The following is a 21,994-nucleotide window of genomic DNA, read 5'->3' on the forward strand; positions in this document are numbered from 1 at the left end:
GACTATTTGTAACCTTTATTTCTTTAATTTTTGAAAGATATATTTCAATTTTATAGCACTGAATGTCATGTATTTTTAAAATTTATTATTTTCCGTGAACTTTACATTATTATTCGCCAGAAAACAGGGTGCTATTATTATTTTACTTGTATTAACACTGAACCTTTGCCACCATTTTTACTGCAACTCTATCCTTGGTAATAGTCAATATATTCGTACATCTTTTTTTATTTTTTCCCATAGCAGTGGAAGTGGTACTTCACTGAAGCAGATAAACAGGATGGATAATGATTGTTATATGCTCAGTGATCCTTATAATGGGGAAAAGTAGAATGCTCTCTGATCATTCTCAAAATTGGAAACTGACTGAATTTCAATTAGGAAATAGCAAGGTCTCGTTATAGGTGACATTCTCTAAAAGTATACAAAGACTAGAATATCTGCCCTGAATTCTGTATGTTAAATCAGATCCATAAAGTAAAAACTTCTTTATTTTCTGTAAATTGGAGAAGTCTTATATAAATCATGTTTCAAGTTAAGTGAAGACATCAATTGGTGCCTGGGTGGCTGTCAGTTGTGCATCTGACTCTTGATTTCAGCTCAGATCATGATCTCAGGGGTGGGATTGAGTTCTGCCTCGGGCTCCACACCGAGTGTGGAGACTGCTTAAGATTCTCTCTCTCTCTCTCTCTCTCTCTCTCTCTTTCTCTCTCTGTCTCTCTCAAAAGAAATTAAAAAAAAATGATGTTGGGGCACCTGGGTGGCTCTGTCAGGTAAGTGTCCAACTTCAGCTCAGGTCATGATCTCATAGTTCATGGGTTCAAGCCTGATGTCAGGCTCTGTGCTGACAGCTCAGAGCCTGGAACCTACTTTGGATTCTGTGTCTGATTCTCTCTGCCTCTCCCTCACTTTGCGCTCTGTCTCTCTCTGTGTCTCTCTCAAAAAAAAATAAAAACATTAAAAAAATTATGTCAAAAAAATCTCCCCACCAACAAATGAATTACAGCAATCTCTCCTTATCCAGGAAGGATACATCCCAAATAGATGCCTGAAATTATTGATGTTACCAAGTCCTACATATACTATGTTTTTTTTCCTATGCACACATACCTATGATATATATCTATGATAAATCTAATTTAATAATTAGACACAGCAATAGATTGACAATAAATAGAAAAATTATAATAGCATACTGTCATAAAATTTATGTGAATGTGGTATTTCTCTGTCTCAAAATACCATATTGTACTCACCCTTGTGCTTGTGATGTTATGAAATGATAAAACACCTATGTGATGAAGTGAGGTGAATGACGTAGGCATTGTAACATAGTGTTAGGCTGTCATTGATCTTCCAATGATAGTTTAGAAGGAGGATATTCTGCTTTTAGACCAGAGGTGATCAGGGAGAGTGAAACCATGGCGGAGTGTGGGGAGGGAACTACTGTACTTTGTTTCGGTTCCTTTCTATATATATGAAAATGTCAGAAAAGCTAGAAAGTATCATTTTCCTTTCCATTCTATAAATTTTCTAGGGCTCATGTCAATGTGGGCAAATTAGACAGTTAGTAAATGAAATACATTGATCCTATTTTGAGGAGGGGAATGATTTAATACATACACCCAGGCCGTTTTTCACGGTCCAATTCATTTAAATTACTCTAAACATAAAAACTACAGCTCCTAAAAAATGCCAGAGTCTGGGTCACAAAAACATAGAAGTACATATTTTGCTTTCATAAAAATTAAAACCAATCCTGCATTTGTCATCAACATACAATGTTGATGACTTGATACTCTTTCATGCTGAAGGAAGTATTCAGAAAAGAAAATTTTTTTATTGTATTGTATTAGTGTCACATTGTTGGCCAGAATCATGATTTCCTGCTTTATTTCAATTTAGTTAAATCAAATGCCTTTAAGCACAAAAGTGACTAAGCTCTATTGTCTCCTCTTAATGTCCCCATGTCATGCAGATTTGTAGGATGAAAAGAGTAGAGGAATTAAGGATGATAGAAAAGGTTTAACATGACTGCTCATTTAGTACATGGTATGTAGAAACTCCCACAGACAAAGAAGGATCTGTTATATAAGAAAACTGAGACTGAGAAACTGAAAGTGTCTGGGACCAAAACTAGATTCAATAAGACTATGTCAGAGACAGGGCACAGAAAATTTTACAGATGAGGAAATTTTGGTAGAAGAAATAGTATCAAGAGAGAATGAAGGCCAAGTATTGAAGAAAGAAAAAGGATAGCTAAGGAATTTACAGACCAGAAAGGTGAGTAGTTTTAGTCACAACCAGGTGAAGATAATACAACATAAATCTAAAATAAGGATTGAAGTGAAGTCTGTAAGACCAGAAATACTAACAAAGTGGAAGATCTGTCTACTCTACACTGAAAGAGGGAGACAAGGAGAGCTGTCCAGTAAAGAGCTGTCATCTGAACATAATATTCTCAAGTAAAAATCTACTAATGATAAAACACTGTTTGCTTTGGAATGAGATTCTTTTGTTTAAGACACACAATATAAAGGGGAAGACTCCATCAAGGGGTATAAAAGGATGAGCTGACGTTACACCGGATGGCCATAGTAGCCCAGAAAAAAAAAAAAAAAGGAAGAAAAATGTTCAGACTTGATATTAAGAACATTTGGCAAGGATTGAGTGGAAGAAATGAAATCCCAAAGCCAAGATGGAGATTACTATTGAAACAAAATGTGGAGTGTATGGGGAGAGGTAGCACATATGTTCATGTGAACTCAGTTCTCTTAAGATGGAAAAGCTCAAGCAGCTGCTTCATTCTTTCTTCCACACCACTCCTTCTCCTCCCAACATACTTCACAGGCAACATTTGAAGGCAAACATCAATGTGTCCTTTCTGATCCTAGTCTGGTGATAGATTCTCAATATAAAGACCTTTTACAACTTTCCACAGTATTTTTTATAGATACAAGCAGTGACTAAAAATGTGAGGACTCTGTAAAAAACCCTTAATTTCTAAGATTTCTTTACTGCTATATGAAAAAAAGGGAAAGAAAAAAATATTCTGAACTAATTAAAACAAAGGCTGGAACTACTTCTACCATATACATAAAATATTAGTAACTTAACTTATAGAAGTGATTTTGCACTTCAAATCTTATATGATTAAGGTGAAAATACTTTCTGGGTGGTTACTTCACAACCAGCACTTACCGTGGGGCTGTCGGCTGGGGTGGTATATCTGAAGGTCGAATGGCTGGGCACTGGTTTTCTGAATCACACTGACATTCTGCCCTGTCCACTTATTGGCTTTTGACAATGTGTTGGTCCTCCAGTCTGTCCAGTAGACCTCACTCCCATATAGAGACACAGCAAAAGGATGGGAAAGGTATTCATGACCTCGGATGATTTCTATCATGCCTGTTCCATCATAGAGGGCTGAATAAATAGCATCTGACCTACAGAAAGGTAATAAATCAGTATTTTATCAAAACTTATTCAGATAGTCCAGTTATGTTATCATATTACTTACATAAATGCCAGAGAAAATATTTTATAAAAAATATTTAAAATATTTTATGGGTGTCTGATTTGTAGAAAGAAAAAATAAGCCCATCATAACAAAAACAAACAAACATCACCACCACCATCATATGGAAAACAAATAAATATTACCACCAATTTCAATGTGTGTATATATAATACATGCTTGTTAGGACATCTTTTGAGTTTATAAATACTATCTGTGAAAGGTAACAGAAGATATAGAAGAAAAAGATCATTTTTTTTAAACCTGGCATCTGTCCAAACTATCCTTTTTTCAAAGTGGTCCACAGTTAGTCCATTTGGCCAAGCTCCAGTTTTCATGTCTTTGTAGATGGTTTTTCTGCCAGCACCACTCATGGAAGCAGATTCGATGCGAGGAAAATTGGCATCCCAGTCTGTCCAGAAAAGAATTCTGAAGAAAAATAAATAATGTTATTGTTTCAGCCATTCATTTCACAAATATTTATCGAATGCCTACTATATGCTAGACACTTGTTAGGTAAACAGTCTCAAAAGAAACAGATGTGTTATCTACCCACATGGGGCTTAGAGTCCAGTAGAGAAGACAAGCCAAACAAACACATGAATATATAATTTACAGATTCTGAAATATGCTGAGGAAAACTTTTATTATGGAAGAGAACAGCAGGTAAGTGATCTACTTGAAGAAGATGATCAGAAAAAAAAGAAAAAAACACTTTGAGAAGGCTGTATTTACACTGACTCTAAAAGATAAAAAAAACAATATAAAGAACATGACAAGCAAAATAAATAAAAGCCTGAACAGGGAAAAGAAAGTGGGTGATCTGAAGAACAGAAATAATACCAAGATAGTGAGTAAAGAGGAAAAAGCAAGAAGATGGATTTGAAGAGGGCAACTTAAAGGGTCTTTCTGGCTAAGGCAATTATTTGGGATTTTATTTTAAGGGAATAAGAAGCATATTTAAGCAGGGGAGAAACATGGTACCATTTATAAGTGGGTGATAGTGAGGCAAGAGTATGGGCACATCAGGTGGTTATTTTAAAGGACCAGGCAAAGATGATGGTGGTTTGGAGTATGGGAGTGGCAGGAAAGAGAAGTGAATGGATTAATGGTACATTTTGGAGGTAGAACTTCCAGGGCTAGCTGATGACTGAATATAGGGAACAAAGTAGAGAAGAGATCATAAGTGACTGTGTTTCTCGTGTCAGCGAAGTTAAGAGTAAGGGCAAGGAAGAGGGTGTGCAGGGAATCCATAAAAAAAAAATGGGAAAATGGAAGAGGATCCAATTCTAAGATTTGGGAAATGAGTATGAATGAATGTGAAGAGCAATCAAAAGTTTACTTTTTTTTTATCTTACTAATTTTTTTATCTTATGATTTCAAGATATCAATATGAAGGTATTCATGAAACTGTGGTATGCCAGGGTGAAGTTCAGGGAAGAAGGCAGGGCTGGAGTTATGAATTTGGAAGTCATCAGTATGGAGATAACCTTCACATTCATAGCAATGACATAGATCATATGGCAGGAAACAGAGGGAAAACAGAGGAAATCATAATTTAACAAACACAAACAAAGCAGTTGTGAAAATACCAGCTTTATATGTTAATTATTACTTCTTTTAAAACCAAATACTATTTGAGACTCTACAAATTCATGGTGCACTAACAGTTCTTCCCCACAATGGGCATTAAGTACCTTATGTCATGCATTTGATTTCTAAGGCTATTAGGCGATAGACAGCTTACATTCAGTTGACAGTGGTTTAAACTGCTAATGCATGTCTCTATAGTATGTATTGTATAGTTACACAATAATACCACAATCATTACAACTGGCTGTAGTTTTTAAGTGCTTACTATATGCTAAATACTATTTTCAGTGCTTTATAGATGATCCCCTTTAATCAATCATGAGGCCATGACTAATGTTATTTATGTTTGAGATGGGAGAATGAGTTTAGAGAACTTAAATTACTTGACCAGGGTTATAGAGCTGGTGAGTGGCAGAGGGAGATGGGAAACTGGACAGTCTAACTTCTGTTCTCATGCTTTTAACATCTAATTCTTTTTTTTTTTTTTTTTAATTTTTTTTCAACGTTTATTTATTTTTGGGACAGAGAGAGACAGAGCATGAACGGGGGAGGGGCAGAGAGACAGGGAGACACAGAATCGGAAACAGGCTCCAGGCTCTGAGCCATCAGCCCAGAGCCTGACGCGGGGCTCGAACTCACGGACCGCGAGATCGTGACCTGGCTGAAGTCGGACGCTTAACCGACTGCGCCACCCAGGCGCCCCAACATCTAATTCTTTAATGTCACATCACTAAATAAAATAACAAAGGGCAAACATCCGGTACAGGAGTTAAGAGCATGGTTGCTAATCAGTAAATGGCAGTTGCCTTCTCTACTTTGGTCATAGAACCCAATGAATAGCATGGCGATTTTGGAAGGCAGAACTCAAAGGACTGGAGAAATAGTGACAACCTAGCAAATTTTCCTATCATAAGCTCTGACACCATTTTGGTGAAAAATGGTAAAGCTACTGGTAAAAATACCTTTATTCTTCATTATAATTATATATAGTTTTGCTACTTTTTATTCTTCCATATTTTGAATGATCCTTAAGTATATTCATTAGGTAGATTACCTCAGAAAATGAAATAATCCTCTGGAAAAAAATTCAAAATCCAATTTACCCTTTTAAGAAAAATATGTTTATATAAGGAAATATGGAGTGATATAAACTATTTGTCATGACTTCAATTTTTGAAACGTATATAGTCTGTTTGGGGACAGAGGAATGTCAAATACAAAAGGAAAAGATGATTCAATATATTATATAATAAATTTAGTAAGTACATATGTTAAAACCTATGGTGAACAGAGAAGGAAGATGTAGATGTTCTTGATAAGAGTAGCAGTTCATATACAACTCTTCAGCACTGGGCATCCACAAAATGTTATTAAATGATTATGTCAATATATTTTTGGTCTGAGACAAACTTGGGATTGAGACTGGTATCTGTCACTTACTCCAGCATCTTTAACCTCAGACTCCATTTTCTCATCTGTAAATAAAAACTGTAACTGTACACAGTGTCAGGAGCATTTGATGAGGAAATGGACGGAAACTGGTCAGCCCACAGAAAAGATTTGTGTTTGCAAAAGCATGCCACACACACGTAGTCATTGAGACGATTTTTTTAAATGAAAAAAACTCAAAGTATTTCCAAACTGTTAAAGAAATGGAGAGAGACAGACACAAAGAAGGACAGAGAACAAGAATTAATACTAATGTCAATATTTAAATGTCATACCAGCATGAATGTGAAGGTGGATTAGTTTTATAACATAAGCTTAAGTCAAAGCCATGAGAAAAAGATCCAAAGGAGTAGGTCATAGGATTGGGTTTATCTCAAAGAATGTCTGTCAAAAACTGAGTTTATGTAAAAAAGAAAAAATTTAGTTTCACAGGCAGCTTTAGGAGTTTCATGCCCCTGGGATTATATCCATAAAGACAAAATCCAAATTATTCATTGCTTAATCACCAATATTCAGGTAAATTAAGTAAACTGCTGAGAAAGGATAAAACTAAATAATATAACAGGCACAGTGTACTAATAATTGTTGAAGCTGGGTAATGGAAATGAGGAGTTTTATTATATAATTCCTTCTATTTTGTGTATTTGAAAATTTATATTATAAAGTTTAGAAGTGTTAAGAACACAGGGTGGTTCAGTCAGTTGAGTGTCTGACTCTCGATTTTGGCTCAGGTCATGGTCAGTGAGACCGATCCCCTTGTAGGGCTCTGTACTGACAGCCTGCTTGGGATTCTCTCTCTCTCTCTCTCTCTCTCTTTCTCTCCCTCTGTTCCTCCCCAACTCGTTCTCTATCAAAATAAATAAACATTAAAATATTTTTTAAAGTATAAACAACTCAAAATTAAATTCATAAGTGAATTTTTTTAAATATCAAAAATACCAGAGGACCTTTATAAAATCTTATAGCTAGAAATATATTTTTTTCTGAAAAGACTAATTAAAAAAAAAAAAAAAAACTTAAGCTTATGTATTTATTTTTTGCGAGAGACAGAAGGGGCAAATGGGGTAGGAGCAGAGAGAGAGAGGGAAGAGAAAATCCCAAGCAGGCTTGCACTGTTAGCACAGAGCCTGATGAGGGGGTCGAACTCACAAACCATGAGATCATGACCTGAGCCAAAACCAAGAGTCAGATAGTTAACGGACTGAGCCACCCAGGTGCCCCTGAAAAGACTAATTTTTAAAGAGTAGATTGTTTTATGTGAGGAAAAAACCCAATTACCTGGAAATATCAATATGTATATACACATACACATATTGCTTATAAATATACAATATGTTGCCATAAAGAGCAAATGGAACAGAGATTGATCAATATAAAGCTGGTAGTCTACTCAGTTAAGTAGCTAAATGTCTTTAAAAGAATGAATGAAATGAATTATGTGTCTCACTACAAATTTAATTTTAGATGCACACATCTTTTCACTGACAGCAGATTGTTATTTGTCAGCTTCCCTTTATACTTAGGATTAAAAAAAGAAGATTTAAAATAGAAACAAGAGCAACATAGCATCAATCAAATTTATGGTGGTATCTTGGCAAACAAGGTAGATAAGAGAGGTTTTCAAGTTTGAAAAAGATTAGGAAAAATAATCACTGAAAACAAACGATGATTTTGAGAATCCTAACTAGTCTGAGTATCTGTGGATAAGTCACCACCAGATCTAGGCAAGACTGTAATTCACAGTCTGGATTGATGACCCAACAACTTCTGAAGCATTGTCTTTTGCCTGAATAACAAATGGAGAATTGGGGTCTCTCTTCTAACTTTCTACCTAGTTCTGTTACATGTAGTTGTGGAAATTCCAACACACATATCAGTAACCCTACAATTCTGCATTCTCTCTACGTGTATATACTTACCAGAAGTAGGCACTGTAAACTCTCAGATATGGTCCACTGGACCAAAAAAGTTTGGCTTGAGATAGTTTGAGGAATTCTAAAATAAGTGATTCCTTCATTTCTTCACTAAACATAGCAGCATTAAACTGTTTCTGGTTAGGACTATGGTCCTAATCTTTCATCAATTCAAGTGGGGAAATTTTCAACTCTTTTTATAAAATAACATGTTCTAGAATTAGTTCCCCTAAAAGTGTTTTTAACTTTACCACAAGTCAGTTTACAATCAATTTAAAAGTTGATTTCAAGGATCATTGTTTCATAAAATTCTAGGCACTCTTTTGTATACTTTCCAATATGGTATTTTAAAAGAATCATTTCCCCTTATTATTTTCTTTTTGTGGTTAAAATGTATTAGCATTTCAATGATTGCATTATTTCTTGAAATATACAAAGACTGAATATGTCTTCTTACAGGATGTATGGAAATATTCAGCCACAATTGCTTTTTAAAAAAGAGACTACAGTCTACTGATTCTACAGTTCCTGCATTCACGGGTTAGTCTGTATCAGGATTAAATTGGGTCAATGGACCATGAACAACTTGTATCATTACAGGCATGAAAGGGCCATTATCATCTATCAGGTCAAGCTGCAGAAGGTGAAAATAAATGATCTTGGCCAAAAAAGAGGTTACTTATCTATAATCTTTAGGTCTTCTAAAAGCAACAACATCTTTATTAGTTTAATTTAGGAACAGTCCCAAATGAAATTAAAATTTTCTTTAGATGTTTCACTAATCTTCATAATTATTATATCTGCTTTTACAAATTGCAATTGTTATAGCAGCATCCAGTTATTATGACAAATGAAATTTAAATACCAGCAATGGAGCAGGAAGACACCAGGCAGCTGCATCAGTAAAAAGGCAATGAAAGTTCAAGAACTGAGCGAGTGCCCTATAGATTCTGAACTCCCTAGTGCTTCTTACTCCCTAATACTAAGCTTGTTGTTTAGAGGAGATTCATATACTCTTTCAGGTCACCTTAGCAATAAGTGTATTCCTTTAAAATGGAATGAGAGAAAAATGACTCCTCCCTAAGACTCCCATTTACCATCTTGGAATAACTTGTCACTTGGGATATCGGGTCAAAACCCAGAATATTAAAGGAATGTGGCATGATGGCAAATATGTTTTATGGTGTAAAACGAAGGCCTGTGGATTTTATGTCGAGGAAGCAAAATAGTTGATTAAAAATATTTGTTTTTTGGCATCTGTAGGAAAAGGTCACAAAGGACCTTCATAGCAGAAGGAAACTCGCATGATGTAAACATGTTTTATTGGGCTGATGTTATAACCTGTTTCTTGTTGTTGTCGCTGCTTCGGTTTTACCTCAGCTGTGCTGAGGGAGCAAAGTGGCTGGTTGTTAAGCTTTTTAATTCATTTGTTATTGTAAAAAAAGTTCATAGTAGTATCCATTAGCTGTCTTTTCCTATATAATTCACTCTTGAAAGTGTATCCTTGAGTTTTATAAGTTACATGTCAACAAAAAGCCTATGCATTTGCATGCATTATTTTATTTAATTTTTGTATATTTATTTTATTTTTGAGAGACAGAGAGAGACAGAGCGTGAGCAGGGGAGGGGCAAGAGAGAGAGCGAGACAGAATCAGAAGCAGGCTCCAGGCTCTGAACTGTCAGCACAGAGCCAGACGCGGGTCTCGGACACACAAACCGTGAGATCATGACCTGAGCCGAAGTCAGATGCTTAACCGACTGAGCCACCCAGGCGCCCCTACATGCATTACTTTATGTAACAAGCATTTATTCAGCACAATTATATATACCAAGAGCAGTGAAGGATTTCATAGAAATGGAAGCAACTTTGCTTGCCATTATTAGAGAGCTTATGATGCAGTAGGAAAGATAATAGTATTTACAGAAACCATGTTTCTAAAAAAAAATTATCTAGTAGATTTACCCTAAATAAAATTTTTCAAAAAAGTTTAAGTGCCTTTGGAGCTCCTATCAATTTTGATTCCTAGCTTCTTTATGTATTCATGAATTATTTGAGAAACAGGGAGAAATTTTATGTTTCTATTTGAATAGATAGCACTAAGGCAGGAAGCTAAGTTTCACTGAAATTATTTTTCAATGTTGCTTTTCTTGTGCTTAGTTTTGCAGTTCAGTGTGTGTGTGTGTGTGTGTGTGTGTGTGTGTGTCTGTGTGTGTGTGTGTGTCTGTGTGTGTGTGTGCGCACGAGCACACATGCTCACATGTATTTTTAGTATGCTCTCAGCCTACCTTATGAAATGTCCAATGTTTAAAAATAACTATAAATTTTTTACCAAACTATGACAAACTTAAAAATATTTTAATTTTGCACTGCATTTTTAAATGTAATTGCTACAGCTGGCTTTAAGGGTATTTATGGGAACCTCATATCTTAATTGTATCAATACATTAAGATAATTTTTCGCAATAAAAATCCTATCATATCCTGATACTCAAACTTGTCAACCTTTCAATTACTTCCTAGAGTTGAACGAATTAGTACTTCCATCTGAACTTATTTGAAAAAACATTCTTAATATTTATTCATTTTTGAGAGACAGAGACAGAACATGAACAGGGGAGGAGCAGAGAGAGAGGAAAACACAGAGTCCAAAGCAGACTCCAGGCTCTGAGCTGTCAGCACAGAGCCCGACTCAGGGCTTGAACTCATGAGCTGTGAGATCATGACCTAAGCCAAAGTCAGATGCTCAAAAGCCTGAGCCACCCAGGGGCCCTATGAATTTTAATTATTTATATCAAAAATTGTTTTACAAGCATTGTTTCTTCTCTCATGTTTCAAAAAAATTAAGCAGCTTTATACTTTCATAGTAGCAATTAGTAACGGAAGGCATCAACTTTCTCAGAAGCATTATCAGGATTTTCCTATTCAGAGGCTAGCTTTCTGTATTTTCAACTTAGAGGATATATTACTTCTGAAGATCTTTTATCACTGGAATAGTACCTGGATACATTTTCACTTATAGTATTTGTGGGTGGCATGTTGTGTTTCTATTTTTTTTTCTCCTCTCAGGTAGGATATTCCCCAAACTGAGATAAATAATTGTATCCTAAGCAATGTCAGTTCAAAAGAAAGTTTCAACTCCCAGATCTACTGCTTTGTTTGGTCAGACTATTTTCAAAACTTTGATACACTTGTTTTATCCTTTTTGTTTTGTTTTTTCTCTGTGTGTGCCATTTGTAATTTGGGAGCACTCACTCATAGTTTTCCTTTCATATTGGAAACTACAGCTAAAACTAGAGCTTTCTCCAAAATATCACTTTCCCATATACAGAAAGTTTTTCCTGTTTACAAGATGCTGGTACAAGTTAGATAGGTCTAATAGGTGAAAATTTCACACCGGTAGTTGTTATATTGAGGATAAAACCCATGTTGATGATGAACTTTTATGGGAAGTAAAGGGTCAGGACCAGCGATTTACCTGCAATCTCAGGAATAGTCTGTTTTGAAGAGGAATTTCTCATTAAGCATAACATATCTCTTCCTGGTAAACTGTTATTACAGGAAGCAAATGAATGAAATAGGCAAAGTGTAAAGTGTAAACATGAGAGAGCCCATCTCTAAGCTAAAAGATATACCTACTGCTTTGCTCCTTGCCAGGTCTCGGTGTTCTTTCAAAAGAAGCAAGAAATCTAGGATTGTATACAAAATGTCTCAATGTTTTAAATTGGGGCAAGTAATTAAAATAAATTTAAAACACTGTAGAAGGTAAAGAAAACACATCAATAAAGGTTGCCAGTTTGGAACCCTGCTCTAGGGAAGGTGCTTTGCCCCTTTAATTTCTGTGTGTGAATTGAGGAAAAGGAGAACAAACTTCCTAATCTACTGATTTCTGACTCCTGGGCAGAAACCAGAGAACACGCCAGAAAGTGTGGCCAGGAAGCTGACTTTAACACAGGCTCCCTTTTCTCTCCTCTACATTTCATCAAACTCCCTCCTGGCTGACTCCCCTTCTTCACGGGTGCTGCTTGGACTTTGTATTATTTAAAGATACAGAGACAAAAATAAAAATTTCAATCTATTAACCTTTAGCCTTGAAGATAGTTTTGGATTTACAAAATAATTACCAAGGTAATAAATAATTAAATAGATAATAAATAGTAATAATAAATAAATAAAAATAAATCATAAATAAATAGTAGTCTCACCTATATCAGTTACATACTATCTTACACATATTTATCATCTCCTCAAAAACAACCAAATGATAAAGATAATATCTCTGATTTACAAAAGAAAAAGAAACTAAAATTTAAGGGAAGTTAATAGAGTAGGTTCTCCAGATAATAAGTGACTGAGTAGGAACTGGAATCCTCGTTTTCTGGCTCCAAATCCATTGTCTCTCTTCTGCTCTTTCACAGAGGCACACACAGGGGAACACTAGAGACAATAACCTGAGTTACTCAACATTTTACCTTGTTTTTGAGAATCATGTGCCTTGTCTTTCAAACACACCAATAGTCAGTGTCTCATGACTGGACTCCTTCAAGTCTATGCGAATTTTCTTTTAAAGTGACTCCAAGTACTTACAAAATACATAAGAGGTGATGTGATAAACATCTGTGACTGTTTGAACCAGAGACTGGCCCTGTGGTCTGCAACCATTAGAAACAATTATGGCACCTCTTTGGCAGGGCAAAGAGAAATTCATTAAATTACTGCTTCAAAAATGAGTTGCAACACTTTCCAATAGGGCCTAATGTTCATATTTAGCAAAAAGATATTTCTATCCTCTAAAAGTACCTATGTAAACAATCTTATAGCCACACTTGTGCTAATAAACTTAAACTCGTATATATACAATTATATACATATACATATATGTACATGCACAAAATAAGCAATCTAATAATTTATGCAATAATTGAATTCAATATTAATTTAAAAGATTATTTTTTATGTCAAAGTCAATCTGTGAAAGGCAAACTTCTTTACCCAAATCTTGGGTCCAAAGCAATGGCTCTGGGATGTTCCATGGCTCCGGCTATTAGTGTAGTGCGTAGGGAACCATCTAGCTTGGCCACTTCAATTTGGTCCAGATTGCTGTCTATCCAGTATATGTTGCCCGCTATCCAGTCGACTGTCAGCCCTTCTGGGGTAGCCAAGCCATGCTCCACCACTACTTCGACTGCGCTGACCCCTACAAAAAAAAAAAAAAAAAAAGGAAATCAACTCTTGTACCCATTCAAGGAACATGTTAAGGACAAAGGAAAAGACCAGTGTATGAGCAGCACAGAGTTTTAAAGTATTTTATTGAGTTTGAAAGGTATAGTGCAAATGTGTTATAAGGCACAAAGGAAACTAAGAAGTCTCCAAATTTAGAATTACTGAACTTCCCTACCAGAAAATTTTAATTTCTTAAGTCTTTTCAGTGGCAGTGAAAAAGAATTTTAAAAAAACTCTCAGGCGAACAACAATGTTTAGGGTTCAAAAAGTTATTTCTTGCTTCTGATTTTTGAAATAGAACACCGGTTTGGGGAATAATGATGCGCTAGTTAATATCATTACAATTTAGTTTCAACATTGATCTTTAGGTGTAGAATAAAGAGGATCAAGTCTACCTGGGGCAATATGCAGTATAGCTTGTCAGCACCCACCGTCTTCTGAAGCATGATAGATAAGAGCTTTTACTGCACTTACCCTTAACAAAGGTAAATCCCAAATCATACTCCCCACTCCTCCCTGGCCCAAAAGACTTACAAGACATAGCATGTTTACAAATAACAGAAGAAGACATTAGTGAGGTCTAAATACAAATAAACAATTTGATAATGCCCACCAATATCCTTACTTACTCACTTCTAAATTTCTTTTGTAATTAAAGTAATTATTTAAAAAAAAACACTTTTTCTAATAGGACAACTCTTCATAGTTTATGACATTGCTGGTGTTTTTGTTATATATTTTAATTTTTTTTTAACAGTTAACAGTCTAAGCCCAAAGATCTAAATCCATCACTTGAAATAAGTCTCTTGAAATATGTGACAGGACATAAATTCACATATGATAATTATATTGTGTTATTACCATTTTTTCCAAAATTGTAAAGGTGATTTAAGGAGAAATTTATATTTTGATAGAAACACCTGGGGTTTGGAATGCTACACAGATCCAACATTTTCAAAAAGATTATTACATATATTTATCTCATAGCCTCGCTACTTAAGCCTACATTAGCCAAAAGAGATAAGTCAAATTATGACAAAAAACATTTAGTTCATATCAGTGGTCTTTGTACCAATTCAGTGCTTGTTTAAATCTTGCTGACAGTAAAATAAAATAAAATATTTAAATAAATAAAAAAATAAATAAAATAAAATAAAACTTTTTTTTAAATAAAACAAAACATTTCAACTCTCAAAATGTATCTACTAGTGTGTGGAAGGCAGTGGTTATTTCTTATAAGCAAATTTTTTCACCAACGCCCATGGAAAAGCTCATAATTTGAAAATGGTATGCATAGCACAGGCTTTTGCCATTTATTCCCCTCCCTCAACATATTTTCACACATGTACTTGACATCTATTGTTTTACATACATGAGGCAGGAGATAGAGAACCAACGTGCAAAGATTAATCAAAATCCCTTCGGATTACAGAATATTGTTTTGGAGTTCTCACTAAAAAATTACCTCCACTTTCAGAAAGTTTGCCCCGATATATTCTGTCTTCTACAACATCTGTCCAATACAGTAAACTTTGATTGAAGTGAAAATCAAGCGCTATTGTGTTTCTCAACCCAGGAACAAGTAGACTGTAGTCTCTTTTATGCAGATCAATTCTTCTGATCTCATGGCGAATAGAAAAGATGATGAATGCTTCAAAAGGATCTGAAAATAAATTTATTTTTAATAGACTTATAAAAATATTTATATGCTTTCATAAGTAGAATACCTGAGGTCAAATCCAATTATTTAAAGCCATAATTTATTATATAATTCTCTGTTATTAAAGGAGCAATTTCTTTTAATCCAACATTTAAAAGAAACTTGAAAAATTTAGGTTTACACGTATTCATTAAAATAAAGTATAAATACATTTTTATTCCTTAGATTTCCATACACCTGATTCTGATTAATGAATATAAGAATTATTGTAATTTCAAGACAAAAATAAGGGTTTTCCATTTTAGTGGAGCTTCAGGTGACAGTCCAAACCTCAGAAACATCAACATAGGAAGTACTAAGAGTTGGCAAAACTAGTTCTGCTACTCTTAGCCCATCACATGCCTACAGATCCACAAAGGAAATATATCCAATAAAAGAGGATTCTGTAAGAGTTACATGCTTATGTATAGTTAGGGAGTATTCTCCATAAGAGGAGAGATGATGGCTTCCTCCACAGTCTGAAATGTACTAAAATTATGCTATCCTTTTGGAAATGTATCAAGTCCTGTATAATTACTGCTGGGCATACTAATATGAGTTAGACATGAATTTTGCTTTATAAATACATATTTTGAGGGAGGGACCCAGGCTTACAAAGATTTGCCCCCATTTCCATTTAATACAATTCCTTTGGGCTTTCCTTTAGGGCAATATGTTTTCCTAATTTAAGTCTAGGCACATCCCGTGAATGTAAGCTACTGTAATCATCTGGCTTAAGAGGCGGATGTGAAATCTAAATTAGGCTAATGAGTCTATAAACTTCTAGAAAAGATTTCAAGCTGAGGGTGAAGAGTGTCTTTTCTTTCAAGGTCACAGATCGCTAACTCTAGTATTGCCAGTGTCTATACCCTTGTAGTTTGTGTAAGTGTACTTGTGATATTGTTTTAAAACAGAAAAGAGCCACAAAGAACGAAGCAACAATGACCTGTGGTGATACTGTGTCCTAAGGATGTTCAAGTCCACAGTTGGAATTCTCCCTAAGACAAGTTCCTCCCTTCATACTCCCTATATATTTCCCATGCTTTGGATATATAATCCAATGCAGGTAACTATTCACTCAGTTTGGGCTGGGTTTTTGTCCGCTGCAACCAGGTTTACTGTTCTTATTAATTTTCATTCCTCAGAGAGGTGTATCCTGATCAATTTCCTAGTAAAGACCATTAGAAAAATTATATTTATTTATTTATTTTTAGAGAGAGAGAGAAAGGGAGAGAGCGCGCGCGCACGCGCGCGCACACACACACACACACACACACACACACACACACACACACACGAATGAGCAGGGGAAGGGCAGAGAGAGGGAGAGAGAATTACCAGCAAGTGCTGTGAGCACAGAGACCAATGTGGGGCTCAAAGTCAGGAACCACGAGATCATGACTTGAGCTGAAAACCAAGAGTCAGAAGCTTAACTGACTGACCCATCCAGGTGCCAAATAAAGGCCATTTTTTATTATTTTATATCTCCATAGCCTATTAATTCTCTTTGAAGTATATTTAAAATCACTATTTATTTGTTTTTCATCTACCTTCTTCACTGGCTTAAATGCTTTATTGAAACAAGGATCTTGTTTGCCTTGTTCATTATGATGTCCCTAATACCTAGCACCAGGGAAGACATGATACATACCAGGTCTTAGATTTAGAACAGAGCTAACCGAGGCTGGCTGTCATGTCCTTGGTTTAGGGAATTCACTGGCCATTTTTTCCCACTGGACATGAATCTATTTTTTTAGTAAGCTCTACCTAGAACATTAAATGAATGTGTTTTGAATGAATACAAGTGGAACAGACTCCACCTTAAGAAACTAGCTGATGGCTAGCATGGGAGAGAGCCCTGCCATGATCCACAGAGCCACCTACTTTAACCTGAAGCTGACTGCATAGTATAAGCAAGCCCGTTCAAGACCACAAAAACCAGTCAGTAGCCTGAGAACTTGTGAGCAGTAATTACGTATATTGTTGTGATCTTATAGGTATCGTGGTTATTTATTAAACAGTATTATGGTGTTTCTTGCAAAACATTACTGTGATAGTAGCCAACTGATAAAAATATCAAACATATATTAAATAACTAGTGCCAAAGAGCTCCCGATAGAACAAATGCTCACAAAATTTTAAATCCAGAATTTAGAATTTTCTAAATAAAGAAAATGGTTCTTTTGGATGTACAGTTATTTAGAAGGGAGAACACCTAATTTTGGATCAGGATCCCTTGTATGAATCTGCTCTGGCTATGAAATAACTGCTTGCCTTAAAAAATTCTTTATTTTTTTCAGAAATTGTCTTTACCTGCAGAATGGAGTTAATGACAACCTCCTTCCAATTTAACTTACACTGTTATCAGAATCCAATTAAATAATGTATATGAATTTTTTTAAAAAGCTCATAATCATCACAGTGAATGCAAATGTGGAGGTAAATGTGAAGTAGTCGAAAAAAAATAGATTTGGAGTCAAAAAATAAGGGTTGAAAACAGAGCTCTTTACTGACTCACTGTGTAAGTTTGAGAAGCTTACTTAAACACTCTGATCCTCAATACTTTTTAATTTATAAAATATATACCATACTGACTTATCAGGATAATTGATCATTAAAAGTGCAGATGCTCAATATCTTAATAAATCTTTATTATAATATTAAATTTCAAAGATTACTCAAAGGAATAAGCAAAAGAGCTATTGTGTAAGAGAAAAGGTTGGAATGATAATATGCAAAAACAGTTGGATATTTCTTAGCATGTGCTGAAGCTAGTGATATTTCAGCTCTGAAGAGCTTCCCCATCCTTTGGCTTATAGTTTGCCTTTAGTCAAGTAGTAAATTAGAGGCGCAGCAGCCACTTGCTAGAGACATTTATATTTAATAGCTTTTAAAGGACATGGAGTTTCAAAATTGCAAAGCAATGATGTGCTGCCTCTTCCTTAGAAAATCACACTAGAAAAATCAAAAAAAAAAAAAAAAAAGAAAAAGAAATGCAAGTTCCACCTTCACTAACACTGGAAGACATGTTACCAAAACACCACAACATTAGAAGAATGCTGAATACATTCAAAGTATGGACAGTTTCTGAGAGATGATGCCTATAGCTGTGTGTGTGTGTGTGTGTGTGTGTGTGTGTGTGTGCGCATGTGTGTGTATGTATATATACACATACATCTATAATGTATGTGTATATATATGTGTGTGTATATATATATATATATATGTATATATGTGTGTGTGTGTGTGTGTGTATACATATATATATACATACATACATATATAATGCTGGCAGAGCACAATTTTCAAAGGAGGTAGCATAACTAAAGGGCAGATCCCATAATCACTTTTTGGGAAAAAAAGGATGAGAATAACACTCTGGCCTCAGAAACTTCTCTGAACCCATTGACACCATAAAGATTCATGAAGAAGGTCTGAATGGAGAATCAAACAGGCATGCAATACATGAAGTGAAAGGAGCCAGGTTCAAAAGTCTATAGACAATATCATTCCATTTCAATGACATTTTGGAAAAGGTGAAACAATAGAGATAGAACAGTGGATTCCAGAGGCAAAGGGTGGGGAAGAACTGATTACATATTTTTAGACAAAAATCGCTAACCTTCCTACAGCTACTGAGAAGACAAAATAGAAAAAAAAAAAAAAAGAACAAATGCACACTGGCAGTAATAATGAAAAAAGATAAGGAGGAGTGCCTGGGTGGCTCATTTGGTTGAGTGTCTCACTTCAGCTCAGGTCATGATCTTGAGATTCATGGGTTTGAGCTCCGGGTCAGGCTCTGTGCTGACAGCTCAGAGCCTGGAGCCTGATTCAGATTCTGTATCTCTCTCTCTCTCTCTCTCTCTCTCTGTACCTCCCCCACTCATGCTCTGTTTCTCTCTCAAAAACATGAATAAACAGAAAAAAAATATTTAAAAAGATAAGGAATCTAGGAATGGAATTATTAAGAAATATATAAATATTTATGAAGAAATTTTAAAACACTAATGAAAGAAATAAAGACTTCAAAAAATGGAAAGGCATACAGTATTATTAGATAGAAACAAAAGGAAACAAACAAACAAACAAAAAAAACAATGTCCCAAAGATCTTGCTTCTGCCTGAATTAATTTATAAATTTCCTGTGATGAAAAAAAAATGACAAATACTTTTCTTTAAAAATAATACTAGATAATTCTAAAGTTTACATTAAAAAAGTGTGACTCACCAGGACAACTCTAGGGTAAATATATAATAATGATTAACTTCAACAAATATTAAGATATATTATTATATCAATAAAAAATATTTTGGTACTGACCCATATCTAACTTTAGAGCTGAGAAATATGGTAGTTTTAGGGTACCTGGAGAAGAAATGAAGTTGGAAGATTTTGATTTAATACAAAAATATCTAGATAGCTTAATAATTTTGATACAATAAATGGTACTATGAAAGCCTTGGAAGTAAACATAGAATAATTATTTTTAGAACTCTCGAATGAAAATGGCCTTTGTGCATTTGGCAAAAATCATAGAAGAAATAAAGAAAAGAATGGTGTTTATTAAAATTTTTTTTAATATTTTTATTTACTTTTGAGACAGAGAGAGACAGAGCATGGACGGGGGGAGGGCCAGAGAGAGAGGGAGACACAGAATCTGAAGCAGGCTCCAGGCTCTGAGCCATCAGCCCAGAGCCCGACGCGGGGCTGGAACTAACGGACCGTGAGATTGTGACCTGAGCCGAAGTCGGCCGCTTAACCGACTGAGCCACCCAGGCGCCCCAAGAATGGTGTTTAATATACATTAAAAATTGTAGGAGAAAAATAATGTAAAAAAGTCAAAAGACAAATGACAAACTTCACTGAACATATGCAATATAATAAATGACTAAATTCTTTAAGACATATGAGCTCCCATTTATTGATTATAAAATACTCAAATAAATAAGAGACAAAATGTATTAAACAGATAATTCAGAGAAAGGAAAATCTGAACAACTTTTAAATTTTAAACTAATTTCTCTCATAAAATGATAAATGAATTTTAAATCATTAAAATGTTTCTGAAGACCCTATATTGATTAAAATGTAGGCAAAAGACATTCTGATGTATTGATAATGGAAGTATAACTTGTTATAACCATATAGAGAGCCACTAGGCAACAGCCATCACAAGAGATACATCTATATGCATGTACATACACACACACACGCACACACACACGCGCGCACACACACACACACACACACACACACACACCTTGACCAACTAAGTCTGTTCGTAAGGAATTACTCTAAAGATATAGTTTTGCCTATTTAAAAATGGCAGATGGCTAAGGAAATGCTCTCCAATATTATTTGTAGTAGCAAAATACTAGAAACAACAGAAATGTTTACCAATAGATAGCTGGCAAAATAACTTATGGTACAGTCATATATTATAAGATAATGGGGCCACATAAATTAATGTGATTGATATAGATGTACAGCTACTGAATAATTCCAAATATTTTGTAATTTGAAACAGGAAGATATAAACAATGCAAAATCGATGCTACCATTTAAATTAAAAAAAATATTTTTCTAGACCTACAGGAAGGTGAGGCATAGAATATATCTTGTTGTGTTAATGAGGGAATGCTGTTACCTCTGCCATGGAAATTGGAGACTGGGGTTCAGAAGAGGGGAGAAAACTTTCACTTCATTTTGTTTTGATATAAATTTTTAGCACATGGATTTTCTACTAAGATTTTTAATAATAAAAATTCAAACTAGTAATAGATGGAATTAATACTTCCTACTTTTTAGAAACACTCACAAATAAATAAAAATTGTTTGGCCATGACATATACATTAAGCAAAGAATTTCAGTATGCAAATGCTAGATACTGTGTTTCTTCCCTTCAAAAGAACTGGTATTTCCACTATGGCCATATTTAAGAGATCATTAACTGCTCTTATTTTCATGCTCTATTTGAGAAAATACATTCTCCTGAACCCAAAATTATGACTTATTTCCTACAACTGAATTTATAAAGGAATTCTACAACAGAAGACCTGGATTCTCCACTTGCCTCTGCTACAAATAAAGAAAAGCACTAAAGCCCACAAGCAGGGGAGAGGCAGAGAGAGAGAGGGAGAAAGAGAATCCCAAGCAGGCTCTGCACATCAGCACAGAGCCTGACATGGGGCTTCAACTCACAAACCATGAGATCATGACCTGAGCCAAAATCAAGAATCAGATGCTTAACCAACTGAGCCACCCAGGCGACCCTTGTTGTCTTGATTTTTAAAATAAAAGAGTACTTTTGGTGATACACGATCTAAAGTTTCATTTGTAAAGAGTCTTGAATTATTAATTTCATTATTAATGAAGCAATATTAATATTAACCAAAATACACTTTAAGGAAATAGCTTTTGTAGAAATAAAAAGTTCTCTATTATATGATAAGAAAAATAACAGATAAAATAAAACTCTTAAAATGGTGTGTGCCTTAATAATATAGGCTAAAATACATAAAAAACAAAATCAAATAGAGAAATTGATAAATCCATAATCATATTGTGATGTATTTAACCACAATTCCTACACAAAAACCG

The 21,994-nt window shown here is 34.8% G+C and overlaps 1 protein-coding gene across 4 annotated transcripts in view; it reads right to left on the minus strand.

The window, feature by feature from the left end:
- LRP1B (LDL receptor related protein 1B) overlaps window positions 1-21,994 on the minus strand; it is a 1,910,230-nt gene that overhangs the window by 628,874 nt on the left and 1,259,362 nt on the right. For all 4 annotated transcript variants that reach the window (XM_045479681.1, XM_045479680.1, XM_045479683.1 and 1 more), the window contains exons 24-27: window positions 15,159-15,356; window positions 13,463-13,667; window positions 3,782-3,946; window positions 3,202-3,446 (exon numbers count right to left, since the gene is read on the minus strand). In XM_045479681.1, coding sequence (XP_045335637.1) covers window positions 3,202-3,446; window positions 3,782-3,946; window positions 13,463-13,667; window positions 15,159-15,356 — 813 coding nt within the window. The remainder of the gene's footprint in view (window positions 1-3,201; window positions 3,447-3,781; window positions 3,947-13,462; window positions 13,668-15,158; window positions 15,357-21,994) is intronic.

The sequence above is a fragment of the Leopardus geoffroyi genome, chromosome C1, assembly GCF_018350155.1.
Source record: "Leopardus geoffroyi isolate Oge1 chromosome C1, O.geoffroyi_Oge1_pat1.0, whole genome shotgun sequence".
NCBI lineage: Eukaryota > Metazoa > Chordata > Mammalia > Carnivora > Felidae > Leopardus > Leopardus geoffroyi.